The 20524-nt window shown below is 41.1% G+C and overlaps 1 protein-coding gene across 2 annotated transcripts in view; it reads left to right on the plus strand.

The window, feature by feature from the left end:
* The window catches only part of LOC122797152, a 457322-nt gene that overhangs the window by 387936 nt on the left and 48862 nt on the right, over positions 1 to 20524 (plus strand). For both annotated transcript variants that reach the window (XM_044065959.1, XM_044065960.1), the window contains exon 8: positions 13301 to 13714. In XM_044065959.1, the coding sequence (XP_043921894.1) occupies positions 13301 to 13714 (414 nt within the window). The remainder of the gene's footprint in view (positions 1 to 13300; positions 13715 to 20524) is intronic.

Raw genomic sequence — 20524 nt, forward strand, 5'->3', positions numbered from 1 at the left:
TAAACCTTCCACCAGGAAAGTGTACCTCAGTAAATGGAAACGTTTCTCCGTCTGGGCGGCGCATCATAATCTAGATCCCTTTACGGCTCCTCTTCCATCCATATTAGACTTCCTAACCAAACTTTTTCAGGAAGGCGCTAGTTGCTCAACTGTCAAAGTGCAATTGGCTGCCATCTCCCATTACCATGTGAGACATGACACAGGGCCCTTGATGTCGGCCAAATTGTGTAAAACCTTTCTCAAGGGCACCTTTTTGCTTAGACCCCCTATAAAAGAAGCCGTACCCCCTTGGGATCTTTCACTAGTTCTTCAAGCCCTGACTGCTCCACCATTTGAACCTGCTGCTTCAGTGGATCTCAAATACTTGTCCTGGAAAACAGCATTCCTTGTAGCCATTACTTCAGCGAAAAGAGTTTTGGAGCTTCAAGCTCTTTCTGTGAAACCTCCTTATTTGATCTTTCATCCAGACAGAGTGTACCTCAGGACCAATCCCTCCTTCCTTCCCAAAATAGCATCAGAAACCAATATAAATCAATCCATAAATCTACTGGTCTTCTTTCCTAAATATCAGAATAAAGGAGAGTACAAGCTGCATTCATTAGATGTTCATAGGCAGCTGTGTTTTTATACTCTTAGAACAGCTGGTCACAGGCAATCCGACCAGCTGTTCATTTCCTTTGCCAAATTTAATTTGGGGAAAGCAGTATCAAAAATCTCCCTGTCACGCTGGATTTCCCAATGTATCCTGTTAGCGTACCAAGCTTCTGGGAGACCCGCACCTGAAGGAGTCCGTGCACATTCCACTCATTCCATCTCTACTTCTGCGGCCTTCAAATCTAGAGTTCCATTGGATGATATTTGTTCAGCAGCCACTTGGGCCTCATCTCATACCTTTATTAACCACTACAAACTGGATGTGATTTCTAGAGGGAGAGCATCCTTTGGCTCTGGTGTCTCAATATCCTTCCATGATGGCCACCCAAGATTCGGGTAGCTGGGGACTCTCCCACAGGTTGCTGACAAATGAAGTCCCTACTTCAGATTAAGAAGTTATGTACTCACCATAATGTTCCATCTGAGTAGGTGGCTTCATTTGTCTGCAACCATCCCCCCCTCCTTCCCCCTGGTCTTCAGTGGATCTATGTGAGTTGGAATACCCTTTTTGGGTACTTATAGAGGGGCAAACTTGATCTGAGGTCATGGAGGGTTGGCAGGGGATTATGGGTGAAGGGAGGAGCTAGAAGCTTGGATCCATTAGCTATGAAACAAGTTGCCAGCTCGGATCCGATATCGGATCCAAGATCCACAGGTTGCAGACAAATAAAGCCACCTACTCAGATGGAACGTTATGGTGAGTACATAACTTCTTATTAAACTTCATGAAGGGCAATTGTCAAACTATGAATGTTGTATATTTTTTTTCCCAGTGCACAAGATGTCCCGGATTTTACGTGGGTAAAACTGGACGACGCTTGAAGGACAGGATATATGACCATTTATATACCATTAAAAAGGGGGATGTCAGTAATGCCCTATATAGGCATATCAGAGATAATCCTGAATGTGATATGTTCAAGTTTGCCTTATTGAAAGTTTTATTTTCTCACCAGAGAGGTGTGAATTTGAAGGCATTATTGAGTGAAAAGGAAGTGAGATGGCAAATATTATTGAATGCCACCACTACACCAGGTATTAATGACAACATACCTATTAAACCTATAATTGAAACTAGGATGTGATTTATGTAAATCTGCAAATGTTTTAGTATTTACATATTCATGAAGGGGAAGTGATGACATGTTGGGTTTTGTTTGAATTCAAATAACAGAATGTCATTGGTTGTATCATAGTATTTAAACTTTTTAATTCATTGACTCAGTGTTCTGATGAAGTCAAGTGCATAGATGAAAACGCTTAACCTTGTTTTTAATAAATACGTTTTTTATATTACTGGTGTTCGAGCATTGACGTTCATGGTTTCCACAGTGGTTTTCAGTATTTTATTTTGTGAGGTCGCAACTACGTGGTTTTGGTTATTTATTGAGCTGATTAACAAAGTATTGGGTCCTGTGTCGGTTGCTGTCCCTTCTTCCATGACGTCAGGTAATCAGGGGTATAAAACATGCAGCTGACATCATTACTTCAATCTTTCTTGCCGTGTGGTGCCCGAAACAGAAGCAGTTCGCAAGTGCCGGTTGGTCGACTCCTGAAATTTTCATTTTCGAGTTTCAGAACCGAAGGCTTCAACTTAAAGCTAAGTACCCAATTGGGAAAACTTTTTCTTGCTCCTTACCGATGTCAGTAAAAGTAAAAAAATTGCATTACTTGTGGAAAGCAAATACCTCATAAAGATTTTCATTCGTACTGTATTCCTTGCCTAGGTCCTGACCACGACGTACATTGCTGTCAGTTTTGTGCTTTATTTAATCAGTGCACTATCTGCCGTCGGTATATTTTTGCCTCTAAATATTTCGGTTCTCAGTTTAATTATCCAGAAATGTCATCTGTTAGCCATCCGACTACAGGGATTCCGAAAAAATGCAAAGATATAGACAGAGACAGGCCGCCAAGGTCCAAAACTGCCGACAAAGCTTCTCCTAAGCCAGTCGCCAGTTTGCCGGTACTCAGTGAAGTGCTTTTGCAGCCCCTGATACCCGCTACCTCTGACTCGCAGGCCTCTACTGAGACCCATTCGGAGTCCAGTATGCCACGAGATACTTCAACTATGGAACCCACAGATGTCTCTACCTTAGATGGGTCCGGAGTCACTGTGCAGGCACCGGCTTCTGAGGGTGTATTCAGGCCTACGGACTTGCATATTAAATCAACGCCTCCTTCATTACTAAGGCGTAAATCCCGATCCGTGTCTAAAAAAACCGATGCCCAGGCCACATGCCCAGGCTCCTATGCCTAAAAAACAAATGATAAAAACAGCTGAAGATCTAATAACTCTAATCAGGGGTAGTCAACCCCCCTCCCTCTAAGAGGCCTAGGGCTGAGCCTGATTATGAATCTTCTGATCAGGATTCTGTTTCTTCTGACTCTTCTGATGACCTGGATTTGTCCTTAGCTACCTATGAGGACTCTGATGCAGAGGATTCTATTCCCTTTGCTACCCCTCCTGAGGATTTTTCTTTTGGTTAAACCTTACATACTTTAAGGGAGCATTTTCACTGGGAAAGCCAGGAATTTTCTGATTCAAAAAAGAGGCTTAGGGATTTCCTTCTTCTACCTCAGCATAGGCCTTTGGCTATTCCTCCTGTACTAGACATTGTTGATTATGTTTTCTCGGAATCCAGTTTGGCCCCTGATTCCCTGCCTCCTGCTCCTAGTAATCCTGACAGATGCTACAGGGTTCCTGAGTCCCACAAGTTCCTTTTCAAAAATCCTATTGCAGACCCAGAGACTATTTCTCAGGAGCCCAAGGGCATTAAGGCTTCTACTGCTAAAAATCCTACCCCTTCTGATAGAGACGCTGTCTGTCAGGGATACATCATGGTTTGGAAAACCCTTCCTCCCTTTTCAAGAATTCTTCAATCTTCTCAAGAGCAGCTTCCGAATTTTCCAGAGGTTCTGCAGTCTCTCTTGATCAGCACACCATTCATGTGGTTCCTCTCACCTAGGTGGGGAAGGGGTTTTACTCCAGAATTATTTTTGGTTCCTCAGAAGAAGGGTACATGGAGACCAGTTGGGGATATTTCTGTGCTCAGCATTTTTCTCAAGATACCCCCTTTTCAGATGTTATCACTTCAGACCTTGTTTCCTTTTCTGCTTCCCAAGGAATATCTGGTGTCTCTGGATCTCAAGGATGCATACCTTCACATCCCCATCCACCCTTTATTCAAGAAATGTTTAAATTTCTTTGTTTCTTCCTTGCATTTTCTTTGCTTTCCCTTTGGCCTTTCTACTGCCCCAAGGGTATTCACCAAATGCCTTTTGCAGGCTTCGAGGTACTCAGATTTTTCCCTGTCTAGAAAAGCTGCTTATTCAAACTCCTTCTCCCAGGAGTTTGTTGCAGGATGTCCAGTTTACCACTTGTTTTTTACACAGTCTGGGATTCACCATAAGCCTCCAAAAATCAGTTTTGATGCCTTCCCAGGATCATAATTTCCTCGGATGCAGGCTTCTAACCACTACCATGCTGGCTTCTGTTCCTGCCTTCAAGTTTCTGTACCTGATGACCTTTTTCCAGTCTGTTCTTCTTCTGCTGCTCTTTGTCATGGCCAGGGAGTTTGTCAGAGTTCTGGGATTTATGGCCTCCACGATTCCTTTGCACTATCTCACCATGATCCATATGATGAAACGTGAGTGGTACCTCAAATCATTGTTGCTCTAGCTATGTACCCCCTGGAGTTCCTTGTTCCTTTTCTTCCCTCTCTTAATCCAAGACTTTCTTTTCAGCCTTCATTTCCCACACAGGACCTTTTCACAGATTCTTCAGACATGGGGGAGTTCCTATTGTGGCTCCCTAAAGGTCCAGGGTCTCTGGACTCTTCATCAGAAGTCAGATCATATCCGTATAAAAGAGATGAGGGCTCTGCTTTTGTCTATGCAAGCTTTTCATTCCTTCTTTATTCCCGGGCCCCTCAAAGTCTTCACCGATGATGCCACAGTGATGAGGTGTGTCAGCAAGTGGGGAGGTATGAGGTCCTGTGGTTCTATCTCCTTTGCAGACTGACACCAGCTTTGGGATCTGGCTATCCAGTATCAAGTGAGTCTTCAGGCAGTTTAAACTCCTTCAAAGCACAAGCTAGTGGCAGACTCTTTGAGCAGGTCCAGAACACAAGCCCATGAGTGAATGCTTTACAGAGATGTGTTCCTAGACATCATCCATCAGTGGGGTATTCCTCAGGTCGATCTCTTCACCTCCCCTCTGAACAGACAACTTCATCTGTTCTGTTCCAGAGTCCCAAGTGCTCTGGCTTAGAAAGTGGACACCCTGTCTTCTCCTTGGAAGGGGATGTTTCTGTATGCTTCCCCCTTCATCTGTTACCATTATTTCTGCACAAGATCAGGCAAGACTCTCCCAAAATCTTGCTGGTGATTCCCTTTCGTCCCAAACAACATTGATTCCCCCTTCTCTCTCACTTGGCTAGGGCAATGACAATAAGTTGCCTTACCAAGTGGATCTTCTCACACAAGGTAAGGGATCTGTTGTCCATCACCACCTGTCCACTCTTCAGCTGACACTGTGGGTGATAATGTTTTGATCCCTTTTAGGTAACTCTTTTCTTAGGATGTGCTTTGGGTTCTACAGGAGGCCAGGAAACCCACTACTAGAAAATCCTATTTGTCCAAATGGAAAAGATTTTCTGTCTGGTGCATCTCTCGTTGTCTGGATCCCGTACCTGTGGAGGTTCCTCTGGTTCTGTCTTATTTGTGTGATCTGCTCCATGCTGAGTTGGCATATTTTTTAGGTAAAGCTCACCTCTTGGCAATCTCTGCTCGTCTTCCCTTGACTCCCCCCGCAGAAGTTTATTCCAACTTCATGGAACCTCAGTTTTGTGTTTGAAAAATTGACTCTGACTTCTTTTGAGCCTGCTTCTTCAGCTTCCTTGTAACATCACACTTAGAAACCTGTTCTTCTCTTCTTTTGGCTCTTCTGCTTGAACTTAAGACTCTCACAGCTGTTCCCCATCTTTTAGTTTTTCGTAGGGACAGGGTGTCTGTCCGCACTAACCAATCTTTTCTGCCCAGGGTGGTTAATGAATTGACCCTTAATCATTACATTCATCTTCCTTCCTTTTTTTCTTTCTGCCGAGTCTGCCAGTGAGAAGGTTCTTTACATCTTGGATTTGCATAGACAACTTAGATATTATTCAGATAAAAGTAAGGTTATTCACAAATCGGAGCAACTTTTTGTTTTTTCATCCCAGGAATTTGGGTATGGCTGTTTAAAAGCAAATCATCTCTTTTGGGATTTCAAAGGCCATTTCTTTTTATTATTCCTCTCATGGCAAATGTCTTTTCCCATTTGTAAAGGCACATTCTACTATGGCAGTTGCCTTCTCTGATGCCTTTTCAAAGGTCTGGATACCAATTCTGTCCTCGAGGCTGCTACTTGGTCTTCTTTTCATGCTTTCACTAAACATTACAACTTGGAGGTTTTTCCAAGGTCAGAGCAGGCTTTGCCAGAGATATCCTGCCTGGATTTTTGGATGGTTCCTCTATGCCATCCTCCTCCCTGGTTTCATCTTGAGCTCTTGTACTCTGCGTTAGGTGAGGAATACTGCAGTAGTGATACGGGATGTCCTTCTGTTCACTGTTGCAGTATTCGGTCCCTCCCTCTTTCCTCCTCTGTCCTGACTCTTGCCCTGTGTTCTAGTTGCCCTCCTGGCAATGGGACCCTTTTCCCTTTTTCCTTTTTTATTGTTTCCTTCTTGATGCACATGTTCATCTTGGTCATTAGAGGTATTTTATTCCTCCTGGGTCTTTTTCAGTTCTGAATGATTGTGTCTGTACGTCACTTTTATGCCCTATATCTTGCACAAGGATCGTAAGTATAATGTATGGCATCTATAAGAGCTGAAGGTTTTGGTATACTGTGGAGATGTTGGGCAATCCAGTTTTGGCAGGAGATCCCTTAGGTAAAAGTATTGTTCTTAAAATGTTTTGTAATACTTGGGAGTTTTTCTCCCCACGCTTTCACTGAAAATGGGATCCTACTCAGTTGGACTTTCCCGTTAATCAAATGTCAGTGAATCACTCATTCAAATAAATAACTAAATAAATATGTGTGTGTTTTTCGCAAATATTTGCATATGTTTCTCTTTCTTATATCTGTATTTCTTTTTAAAATTTAACATATACTTATGCTCCTTTATTTATACCGGTTATATTTTTCAAATTTCAGATATTATTTTTGAAATTATTATGTGACAGTTTCCTGTATTTAAATCTGTGTTTACTTTGCAGCATTTTATCATTAAGGTTCTATGTCAAAGCATCTAAAAGTTGATTTTGCGGTTTTTAATCTTCTAAACTTCAGTGAAAATACTATGTATTAATCAGAAGAAGCTCAAACTGTACAGACTGGCACCAGATAAAAAAGGATGTCACTGTGTGTAGATTGTAATATCTGATATGGTTTTAATTTTTTATCCCATTGTAGCTATCCTTTCTCAAGAAAGACTTCATAGCCTAACCCTCAGATGACTTCTCCCACAGAAGTAATTTGGAAGAAATAATTAAGAATCCATGCAGGGGAGACTGCATTGTACTAACAATCTTCAGAATATTATTCTTCTCTCTAGAAGTTATTCTTTACCTAGCAAACTCTGAACATGATTGTGCCACTTTTAGATTAATAACGTAGGTTAGTACAGCCATGAACAAATCCACCTTCCCAGATTTTATAAATGGGGAATATGCTGTGATAATTGCGTTCCTTGTTATAGTAAGATTTTACACAACTGTACTCTCTTGTTATACGGAACAGGGAATATAAACCATATTTTAGACTTGTTTATTTCCATTTATATCACGTTATCGAAAGATGAAAATAGCGAACGCTATTTCATTGAACCTAAAATATCTAAACCACATAATATTGAACATTCAGAACAGCTAATTTTTTCCTTGGGAAAAAATTTGCTATTCCGGAACACATGCACACAACACAACAAGCACACCTAAAAAAACATCAATACACACACATACACTTATAATCCTACAACTAACCCTACACTAAACTATACATACACTATCTATCCACTTACCTTAACCCAAACCCTAACCCTAAGGTCCATCACTATCGGACACTCACCTAACCCGTGCCCTAACCCTAACTCACTTAACCCGCCCCTAAACCTAACTCACCTAACCTGCGCCCTAACCCTAACTCACCTAACCTGCACCCTAACCCTAACTCACCTGACCCGTGCCCTAATCCTAGCAACCACACAATCACACACTTACCTGAACCCGACCCGTAAATCTCCACCACATCGTTGAAAATAGCGAAGCCACAGAACCGGCCAACCAAATAATTTCATTAGGAAAGAATTCGGTGTTCTGCAGCTTTGCTGTTTTTTGCATTCGATCAGAACGGGTCGATATTAGAACATTTGAAGTTTTAAAACTTCGATGTTCTGATATAGACCCCTTTATTTTAAACCCTCTACTCTGGTTATGAGAGATGTACAACAAAATTCTAACATGTTGTGCATTGTAAGTTCGGATCAGTTTAACTTTGCAAGATGTAACACTCTTACAAAAAATATAAGCTGTCCTTTCTCTGTCAGGATAGTGCATAAAACTATGCAAAGAACTCTCGAGCCCAAATAATTTTCCATACAGCTAACCATACTCCCAATGCACACACAAACTCTGACTGATTCATCTGCAGACTAGCTTCTGTAATTCAAGGTTTAATCTAGAAGTCCCTAACAACAGTGATTGTTATGCCATTATTTAAGGACATAAAGTAATGAGAAATGGAAATGCATTTATTTTATTCCACTTTGACAATTGTCCACTGCAGAATCATTTCAAGGAATTGAACTAAATACATATAAGAACTATGTTTTTGTCACGTTTATTTTTACTATTTTTCAGAGTCCAGCAAAAGTAGTAAAAAAAAAAAAAAAAACAATAATTTTGTGCACTGGTTAGGCAAAATGTGCAAAGAAACCAGACACTATTTAGAATCAAACAATCAAAAATGTGTAGCACATTTAAAATCGAAAGTGATAAGTTCTTCAAATGTAATAACTGAGTATGACATAAAACTCCTGGTCCAAGTTAGAAATGTGTGTGTTAATATAGCAATAACCCACGCCTAGGTGTGGGTAATGATGGATTTACCCACGGTTGGTGTGGTTTGGTCACGAGGGTGAAGCCCGAGTGGCCAAACAAAGCCAACCGTGGGTAAATCTAGCATTACCCACACCCAGAAGTGGGTTATTGCTATTATACAATGACATTATTTTAAAAAAATAATAATTACTTTTATTAAATAATGGCATTGTATAATGCCTCCTTGCTACCCTTCCGCAGCTGTCTGGTATTCTGCGGCAGTTCTGATGTACTGCACATGCGTATGCCCATGCAGTACATCAGAGCTGTGGGCAAAAGCAACGGAGAAAGCAAGATCTCCGTTGCTTTTTACAAACTGTTTCGCTATGTTAAACTGGTTTAACATAGCGAGACAGCTTTAAAAAAAGCAATGGAGAATCTCTGTTGCTTTTTTTAAAGCTGCCTCGCTATGTTAAACCCATTTAACATAGCGAGACAGTTTTGAAAAAAGCAACGGAGAAAGCAAGATCTCCGTTACTTTTTACAAACTGTCTCGCTTTGTTAAACTCCTTTAACATAGCGAGACAGTGTAAAGTAACGGAGATCTTGCGTTCTCCGTTGCTGTAAAAAAAAAAGAGTTATAGTAATGGAAAAAGTCCGGGCGACCGGACCTTTTTCCATTACTATAACTCAGATTTACAACGTGCACGCTGCCAAACAGCGTGCACGTTTTTGAATATTAATGAGGGGCCGTTGTATAATCTGATGTATACCTCTCCTGGATGTTTTATAGTCGGTGATTTTTTTCTTGAACTCAGGAGACAACCTGTTTGCATTTAAATACTTAATGAAAGGGAGGAAAATCTTGTCAAAGAAATATCTTTCAGATTAGTCCATTAAATTGTTATATAAATCATTCTAAATCAGGTAGTGCTATAAACATTAATGCAGTCTGTTTATTTATAAATTTCAAAACAGACATTAAGATGCACAGGTGCCAGAACAAACTGAAGAGAGAGAGTTTCTTATAGGACATGAGTGAAGGTGCTTCAGTCCTTTTCAGTTCTATAATGGGTTCCAAGATGTTTTTTAACATCTGACTTTCATAGCCTCTCACTAGAAAATCATTCTCTAAGTTGTTCGGGTTTTTCAAAAATGGTTCCATCTATGTGGTAATTCGAGCTAATCTATAGCCTTGGGACTTCACTACATAGATGGAACCATTTTTGAGAAACCTAAACAACTTAGAGAATGATTTTCTAGTGAGAGGCTATGAAAGTCAGATGTTAAAAAACATCCTGGAACCCATTATAGAACTGAAAAGGACTGAAGCACCTTCACTCAACTCCCCAGTAAAGAAATGTTAAGTAATCCCACAGAGAATAACAAATGCAAAAATAGCTGCATCCTGACATACACTTTGGATTATCGCAGTATCAAAAATATTATTGAAGAAAACTGGGACATTGTCACAGGAAACCCTTTTCTGATTAACATCTTAGGTGAAGCCCCATCATTTGTTTATAGGAAGGCCAGTAACATTAGAAGTTTTGTTGAATTTAAACCTAGACCATGTGAGAAAAGCACTAAAAGATGTGAAACTAATTGTACATTTTGCATATTTATACAGCAAGGTGATTGTTTTTATTGCCCTTATTTAAAGAAGATCATTAAAACCAGTGCAGGGGGTGACTAACACTACAAAAGTAATTTACAGGGCACAGTGCAATGAATGTGATGCATTCTATGTGGGCAAGGCTGTAAATAAACTAAAGCGTAGGATTTCATGTCATCTGTCAGAAATCCGCTCTGGATGTGAAAATAATGCACTAGCCAAACACCTTTATCTTCATAAAAGACACACAGGTTTTAAGTTCTAGATCCTGGATCACGTAGACATGGGTGATCTTGAAGGAGACATCCTGAATATTCTGGAGAAACATGAACTCATGTGGCAATTAAAGCTGAACTCTTTTAGGAAGCCTGGACTAAACTACTACTGTTCAATTAAAAGTGCACTGGAACTTAGAAAATTGCCACATTTTTTACATGACTAATTGTATTTTGTTTTATTTTTATTCTACAAATTGGTTTTAAATACCATTTTAAATCAGTTTAAATTTAAGTGTATATTTTGTTTCCATCATTATACATACATTTTTTCTTATTTTTTTCTGGTTCTTTTTTCCACTTTATTCAAAATGATGTGTAATAACAATACTAACTAATTATACAATTATATAGGTTTTTAGGGTTCTTGTACACAGACCTGAAGAAGTCTAGAAGGACGAACGCGATCTTTGTTAACAATAGGTTATGAAAATAGAATTGATTTTTACTTGCAAAATGTATATGTATATATTTATATATATTTTTTGATTGCCAAATGAACTAAGGTTGATATATTTCCAGCCATGTAGTATATTGTCTTGGATAAAATCACAGACTTAATAATCTACTTAATAATTTGGTTAAATAAGAGGTACCACATCATTATAAATTTTATTTAAAGTACATAAGGGTTATATATTATTATGACAGCTACTAGGTAGGGCAGGACCAGCTCGAATGTCACACTGATGGGGGAAGGATGTGAATTTAATATGTGTACCAATAACATTTTGTTTTAGAGCACAATAAACCAGTCCCATGCCTGATAAAAAGTATATATATATATTTAGAAAGCTTGTGAGGAAATTATTACTCTATTTTTGTTTTACTTGGATCGCTTGTCTGTGTACTTAATAAAGGATTTTCGACTGGAAACAGACTGCCTGCCTTGCTTGGATTACTTTCGAATATTTAGTAGTGCTGTGCAATTATATATTTTCTATTATTACTTTTTGTTTTGTTTTGACTTGACAAGTTTACGTTCGCTACTTCTACTACTATTGTCTGATCTGATTAATATACAGTGATTAACTAGAAATATATGGACTGAAAATCTTCCACACAGAGAAGTTTCTTACACTGTTTTGACTTTTAAAATAAAAAGACACTTCTTATGAAGTAACACATTCTTATCATATTGATTCAGTAACGGTTTTGTAATGTGAAAAAAGTGAGATGCATCTTGGTTTTCAATTTTCTTATGTTTAATATCCCCAATATGCACTTATAATCTGCATTAAAAGCTCTTCCAGTTTCACTCATATTATATACAATCCATATTAAACGTTTGAGGGCATAATTACCACGTTTTGTTTTCTTAGGTGGTTAAAAATGTGTCTGTTTTCTCATTTCCATTTCCTGCTTTATGAAATGCAAAATAATAATTATAGAACGATGGCAGCAAAGCTGTCGGCTTTATTTAGTAAGACTTTTAGGGTTGCAAAGGGAACAGATAAAAAGTATGCTTTAAAGTCATGTTGCGGTGTTAAAAAAGGTACCAGCTCAGGGGGGAATGTTATGACTCTCTGATGAGGACATTTGTTTGAAATGGAAGAGAGTGCAGCACTGTGACCTCATGAGTAGTGGGTTACATGGTGGTAGACAGGGGAATGTGGCAAGACAGCTGACTACACTATCAAATGAACTCAAGACTGCCTGCCCCGTTTCCATTCCCTTTTTCTTTCAGCTTTTTTTTTTTTTTTTGCACATACTGCCTGCCAGCTGCCTGACTTTCTGTCAGTCAACTGGTCCATTTCCTGCATACTCTAGCATTGACTAGTATGGCCCAACTGGAGAAAGGAGGTGTGGCCTGATGGAGGGTAGTGGCAATGTGTAAATGGTCATAAAACTAAATGGCCTGAATCTGTGAGAACAGACCAAGACAGGCTGTCATTTAGGCAGCCCTCAGTGGATCGTTGTCTTTTTCTTTTTGCAGCCATAACCCCACAGCGCATGACCAGTAACATGCACTGTGTTTACTCTGCAGTGGGGGGGGTGCACTGAGGATGTGCCACTTGCTATGACAGATGATGTAACCCCTCAGGACAGCCCTGTCCTCCTCCCAAAGCCAGCACTTCTGTGGAGTTTCCTGCCTTATCCAGGGACTCTATCATTAGAACATTCCACCACACACGCACACTTATACAACCACACTACCCCCCAAAAAAACAGGCAGTCTGGAAAAGTCATGGCACTCCCCTCCCCACCCCCACTAGCTCCAACAGGAGTTTGAGTAGCTAATCAAACTCTAATTGCCTGGATCATGGTCAAGAATGTATCCCTCTTCACCAAAAGAGCGGGATGCCTGCCCTGTTCCTATTGTTGTTTATGTGTGCATGCTGTAAATGAGAGTCTCCCAATGTCCAGCCAAAGTCAAGCATTTGAAACTCAGAAAAGTTGCTTTATTTTATTGTGCTCAATTTCTACTATTAGTTATAAACAATTCATTATTAATACAGTAGATGATATAACAATTTTTAAACTGAGATGCCGTTATCTTTTCAAAGGTGGGCCTTCTGGAATATATTTCATGTTTTCATAACTGCAGCATGTTCTAATTCCTGAGTAGGAAATTTGTCATTCTTCAAAGTTAATCTCCTCACTGTATGATGTCTGCATGATTTTACCAGTGCTAGTGGGTGCGATTATATCTCTAATTTATGTGTCATTTCAGAATCCGAATTGGCAGTCGCAGAAGGCTTTGTGGTGCTAATCATAAAGAATGAAGAGCTCACCGAATCTGAGTTAGGAAGAAGAGATAAGACGTTGGGTTGGCAGTCTCTCCAAGAAAGTACTGTTTTAACAATTGAGACAATTCAGCAACCTGTGCAAAATTATATTGTCATAACAAATGAGATGGTGAATCATCAGTCTCCGCAAGAAAGTACTGTGGTAAGAAATGCGACACTGAATGTGCAACCACGACAAGAAAAAACTGCTGTACAAAATCACATATTGAATCAGCAGCCTCAGCAAGAAGGTACTGTTGTAAGCAATCAGTCATCGAATGAGCAACTTCAACGAGAAAGTACTGTTGTAAGCAGTCAGTCATCGAATCAGCAACCTCAACAAGAAAGTACTGCCAACAGTAAGTATAATCAGAATCTGCAGAGTAGTAAACTGAAGTCAGCCCACAGTACTGTGGTACTCTGGTAGTAGTATTGTGATAAAGTCAGTTCAGCCCGCAGTACTGTGGTACTTGGGTAACAGTGTTGTGAGTGATGCTTGCAGGGGGTGTTAACATAGCAGCATAGAAAGTATGATGCTGTTTTCATTCTCAAGAGTTGTATAAATATGCATGTGATGATGTGATAGTGCTAATATTTTCATCAAATATCACATTGTTCCATTTTTTCATTTCCTACGTGTGGCACATTGGGTCTTAAATCAGTCTGTTCATTTCACACCATCACATTTGAGTGGCAAATCAGCTACTGTGTCTGTTCAGTATTTTACCCACCTAAGATGGTGTCATGAGAAAAGCTGCATTTGCTGGCTATTGTGGAAGTTAGGTGTTAATGCGCATCAGTAGCTCAACAGGTAGCCCAGTTGCCTTGGGTGCTAGAGGTTCTTTTCTTTCACCAGGTACTTGAATTATCTTTTCCAGTACAGTGCAAAATACTGGGGGTGCTGCACTCCTGAGCGTGCCTTCCTTCAGATGGTCCCATTTGCCTGAGATGTTGGTAGCGCAGGTGAATTTAAAAAATCTCATGGCACTCATCAAAAAAGGAATAGTGGAGGTACATTGCTGCCCTGGCCTAATTTCCCCTAATCAGCATGAGTACCACCTCAGGTCTCCCCTTAAAAGGAGATATTGGCCTAGTGGGACTAACCCAGTAAATAAAATGTGGAGTGTCAGCTTAGTGTATCCAGTGAACATATGTTCAGCGACAGTAATATGGTACAATCAAATAAAATGAGAACCGTGACAAGAAGAATCTAGATTTATATAGCACATTTCATATTAATGAAACCAAGCCCTTTTTACACACACACACACACACACACACACACACACACACACACACACACACACACACACACACACACACACACACACTCTCTGAGGTTTGATTTATACACACACACACACACACACACACACACACACTGAGGTTTGATTTATACACATACACACACACACACACAAACACACAAACACATTAGGTCATTACTGAAATGAGTGAATGTGTGTGGTATCTGCCTCTTGTGATCACTGCTAAGGTATAAACTTCTGACTGCCTTTCCCTTTGCCCATTCATTTCCTTTGTGTTTGTGTGTGTGTGGGTGTATAATATATGCAGTGATGGTTTAAAGATATCTAGGGCACTGGACTGTTACTTTTTAATACCCCCCGACTTCTTATTTGGGATCACACATTAGCATGCTCTTCTGGATGCACTTCCTGATTGTTATAAACTTATACTAACCTACGTGATTGTTTTAAATTATGTTTCATTACTTGACAAATTAGAACTTGGTCAAGTGTATTTGCTTTGAAGCTGAGGTTGCACATCATTCTTTCAGCTCATATCTTCTCACCAAACCTCAAATCTTCATACATTACCACTAGAGTTGTGCAAGTAGCAACTAGTGCTCTACAAGTAGCAGGCACTGAGTAGCTCTTAGCACTAGAGTCATGCAAGTAATGTCTAGTGCACTACAAGTAGCAGGTACTGAGTAGCTCTTAGCACTAGAGTCATAATATGTAGTGTACTGCAAGTAGCAGGAACTGAGCAGCTCCTAGCTCTAGAGTCGTTCAAGTAATATGTAGTGTACTATAAGTAGCAGGAACTGAGTAGCTTTTAGCAGTAGAGTCATGCAAATAATATCTAGTGCACTACAAGTAGCAGGCACTGAGTAGCTCGTAGCACTAGAGTCATAATATGTATTGTACTGCAAGTAGCAGGAACTGAGGTGTACTGCAAGTAGCAGGAACTGAGTAGCTTTTAGCAGTAGAGTCATGCAAATAATATCTAGTGCACTACAAGTAGCAGGCACTGAGTAGCTCATAATATGTATTGTACTGCAAGTAGCAGGAACTGAGTAGCTTTTAGCACTAGAGTCATACAAATAATATCTAGTGCACTACAAGTAGCAGTCACTGAGTAGCTGTTAGCACTAGAGTCATACAAGTAATATCCAGTGCACTACAAGTAGCAGGCACCGAGTAGCTCGTAGCACTAGAGTCATAATATGTAGTGTACTGCAAGTAGCAGGAACTGAGTAGCTCCTAGCACTAGAGTCATTCAAGTAATATGTAGTGTACTACAAGTAGCAGGAACTGAGTAGCTTTTAGCACTAGGGTCGTATAAGTAATATGTCACGCACTACAAGTAGCAGGCACCGAGTAGCTTTTAGCACTAGAGTCATAAAAATAATATCTAGTGCACTACAAGTAGCAGGCACTGAGTTGCTGAGAAATTCTTCCAGTCATTCTAATCAAATTAACCCTAAGCAGAACTTATGACCACCCACCCACACTAAAATAACTTCCAGGACTCTAACCCTCTGAAAACAAAGCTTCCCCAGAATCTTCCCACACTTCCCTTTAACCTGCCTGATCATCTGAAAGGTTACAAAAATGTTGATACCAAAGCAGATGTTGCCACCTACTGATCCATAGTAAAACAGCTCAGAACAGCAAGTAGTATATTAAAAAGTATTTAGCCAAATGCAAATTTTTTTAATAGTGTTAAAAAGGGGCTAAAGCGAAACTCTACCAGACTTAGAGTCACACATGTAATCTTACTGTGCAGACCAAGAGGATGCTGATTGTACAATTAACCCCAGTCAGACTAGTGAGTATAGAACCTACCATACATAAGGCATCAAAAACTACAGCATTCTGCTACTGTTTAACATAAAAGGGATAGGAAGTAATCTAAAAACAAGGGAGGAGACTGTACCCCAGGATTGTATAAGCAAGCACCTCATTCTCACACTTTCATCCATAGAACAGTAAACTCAACATATTGTTCTCAAGACCAAATATCATAGAACATTCTGGGTCTGTATTACGTTTGACCAGTTTACAGGCTTTGCTGTATTCTGGGCTGTGGTGTAGTTCCTGTGTTGTCCATTACCTTACTTGGATAAGAAGGAAGTTTCTTTGCTTACCGGTGGGAGTGGGGAGCCTTGAGCAGCCTATCTGTCCCTGAAGGAGTGACCTCAGCACAAGAGCTGTAGTAATTGGTTGTTTTGGACCATTTCTAGCTCTTTTGAAGTTCCCTGTTTAAAATCCGCATTTGCGCGGTAGTGTGCGATTGTGCGCATACGCAGCGCCAGTTAAACAGGGTTAAACTTTTTCTGGCTCCGCCAAGTCTGCTCTTCAAATTTTCCCTTAGAAAGCTCTACTCTTAGAATAACCAGTCTACTTGTTATATTATAAGCATAGCACTTGTTCTCAAAGCTTCTCTTCTAAGCAAGCACTCTCAAACTCAAGTAGCACTACATCCACCTACCACCCCAACCACTTCCCTTAAAGGCACAGCACTGTCTTATAATATTCTAGCATGTCAAGTGGTAGATTGCTAGCATCTTCTCCTGTTCAGCTGGTTAATCTGGGAATCTTGAGACAATGCTATAATTGTCTCATGTACACAGACAACCCTCTCCTCTTCCCAACAAACACAAATACATGTGAGAGATGCAACTATATAGCCAAACTGGAGGCTGAACTCTCTCAACTCAGGACTGGCAAGACCAGACAGGAGGAGAAGGTAACCATACACACACCAAACCCAGTCACACATAGACCTACCCCCACTGCAAATCAAGCACATAATAACACAAAAACATACTCGGAGGCTCTATTAAAAAACTTACCAAAACAACAGAGGCTCCCAAAGCAGACACACAAAAATCCACCACCTCAAAACATAACACATGCAACACATACTTCAATAAATCGGTGTGTCAATAAATCACAGCCCTTAAGGCCAAACACTATGCCTTATACACTAGTGATAGGTGACTCTATAGTCATTCACACTGACGTCCCACTTACCAGGCTGAGCAAGGAGAGGGTAACGGTAAGCTGCCTATCAGGGGGCTAGGATCCGCCATATAACACACGCACTCAGGTCACTCAAAAGCATGTACAAATATGACTCCATCATTGTCCATGCCGGTGTGAATGACCTGAGAATTATGCCACAATACAAAGACAAGATGATCAGCTTTAATAATTGGCTCAATTACTGGTGTCATTCTAGGGGGGTCCAATGTCTGTCTGCCTGGGATGACATGCTGGACAAGCCACGCTGCTTCGCAAGGGACGGCTTGCACCTGTCACCACTGGGCTTCCAGATATTGGCTAAGGCTCTTGCCACCCCCATAGTGCCTTTTTTAGGCAAGGCTCAAAAGACAAACCCACCTCCTTAGAAAACAAAAATGGAAATAAATTAAGGGTAATGCTGCTCAACGTCAGAAGTCTAAATCTCAAGATGCAGGCTCTCGAAGCACTCCTCAGTATGGAGAACATTGATGTCTGCGCTGTAACCGAGACCTGGTTCAGGGCTCCTGAGAGCACCCCAGCGCTACCAGGCTTTACCTCGTATCACGCTTTTCGGCCCCAAAACCCGGGCCGAACCGCAAAGGGAGGGGGAGTGTCCATATTCATCAAGGATACCCACATCTCCAGGTTAGTGGCAACTCATGAAGCATCGGAGACCAGCTAACCTTAGGCAAAACTGCTATACAACTGGTTGCATGTTACAGACTACCCTCCCAATCTCAAGAACCCCACTCAGACTTCCTGAAGACATTGGAGACTTCAACTACCCTAACATAGACTGGGTGCACTATTCTAGCCCTAACACCTTAGCCCAAAGGTTCCTGGAATTCATAAACTCAAATGCAGTGGAACAGCTAGTCACTTCTCCCACAAGGGGGGATAATATACTAGACCTGATCATCACAAACATGGCGACAAAATGCTCCACACCAGAAGTATTCCCCTCACTGGTGAGATCTGACCACAGACTAATCACCCTGGATATACATTTACCACCTCCACCCCCAGCACAAAAGACTGCAGTGAGAAACTTCTCAAAAGCCAACTTTACACTTCTCAAGACTGAGATGGTATCATTTAAGCCCACAGGGCCAATGGAAACCACATCCCACAATGCTGAATCCTACACAAATGCTTTTTACGGACATCTCCAAGAATGCATGGACTGTGCAATCCCAAATAAAACCAAGACCCTCTCCACCAAAGGAAAGCGTCCTGTCTGGTGGACCCCAGCCATAAACAAATTGTATAGCAAAGGAAGGAAGCTACTGCAAGACAGAGCGAAATCCCATAAAGGGAAGGCATCTCTGATAAGCACTAGTAGAAAGCTACGTTCTCTCATAAAAACATCCAAGGCCAACTTTGAGAGAAAAATCGCCAAGGACACTAAAGATAACCACAAGGCATTCTTCAGTTATGTTAGAAACCTGGGCGGAAACCCTCAGATATGCTCAGAGTTAGTACACAACGACAAAAAATTTACCGAACCCACAGATATTGCCAACATTCTCGCAGACAGGTTCAGTGCAAATTTCTCCTCTCCCTCACCTCCAAGAGAAGAAATACTCATCCCAGCTGAATGTAACCTCCCTGTCATCTCTGATGTCCAGGTGAGAACCGCCCTCAGCAAAGCAAAAAACACAGCATCTATGGGACCCGATGGTATCCCCAGCTGCGTGATACGTGAACGTGAACTCCAAGAGGAGCTAAACCCGCATATAAAAATGTTATTTAACCTTAGCCTTACCACAGGATATGTACCTGAACACTGGCGTACAGCAACAGTGGTCCCACTCCACAAAGGAGGCTCCACTACAGACCCTGGGAACTACTGCCCCATAAGCTTGACCAGCCTGGTTTGCAAAGCTATGGAAAGAATTATTATGGAACTCGTAAACAACGACATTGGGGACCTACAGACACTTGATCCCACCCAGTTCGGCTTTGTAGAGGGCAGATCCTGCCTTTTGAACCTGGTTGACTTTTTCGAAACAGTCACTAGAGCCATTGATGAGGGCAAGGCAGTCCATACAGCCTACCTGAACTTGGCTAAAGCCTTCGACACAATACCCCACTCGGGGATCATAGATAAGCTAAAAAGCTTAAATGTAAATCCATATGTCACAAGATGGGTTGCAAACTGGCTAAAGAACAGAACCCATAAAGTCAAGATTGCAGGAACCATGTCAGACTCAAAGCCAGTCACAAGTGGTGTCCCACAGGGCTCTGTCCTGGGACCCCTCTTGTTCGACATTTACTTCTCAGATGTGAAAGCAAACATGGGAGGGTTGTGGCTGACAAAGTTCGCAGATGACTGCAAACTAGGCGCCATAGTCGATACACCAGCTGACACATACATCCTACAGAAAGGCCTCACCGAAACTGACAACTGGTGCCGGAATCATGGCCTTAAAATGAATGCCAAGAAATGTATAGTCATCCCCTTTGGGAAAAACAAAGTACCCACAAATTATCACATAGACAGTAACCCACTGAGTACCGAAAAAGTAATCAGAGACCTGGGGACCCAAGTTGATAGTGACCTCTCATTTGACACCCACATTGCCAAAGTGGTTAGAAAGACTTTCTACCTTGCCCACCTTATCATGAAGGGGTTCACTTCCAAATCAATGGAGGTCATTGTGCCCCTGTACGCCTCCCTTATCAGGCCCATGATTGAGTACAATGCCCCATTTGGTATGTACCTCACCTGGCACACAGCTGGAGAGACCCCAGAAGTACCTCACCAAGAGGATCAAGGGTCTCCAACATATGTCATATGCTGCCAGGCTAAAGAAACTCCAGCTCTATTCAGTAGCATACTGCCTGCTCAGAGGTGATCTGTGCCTGACGTACAAGGCCATGTCCAACCAGGAATTG

Source organism: Protopterus annectens, chromosome 3.part0, assembly GCF_019279795.1.
Source record: "Protopterus annectens isolate FY-2018-M chromosome 3.part0, PAN1.0, whole genome shotgun sequence".
NCBI lineage: Eukaryota > Metazoa > Chordata > Ceratodontiformes > Protopteridae > Protopterus > Protopterus annectens.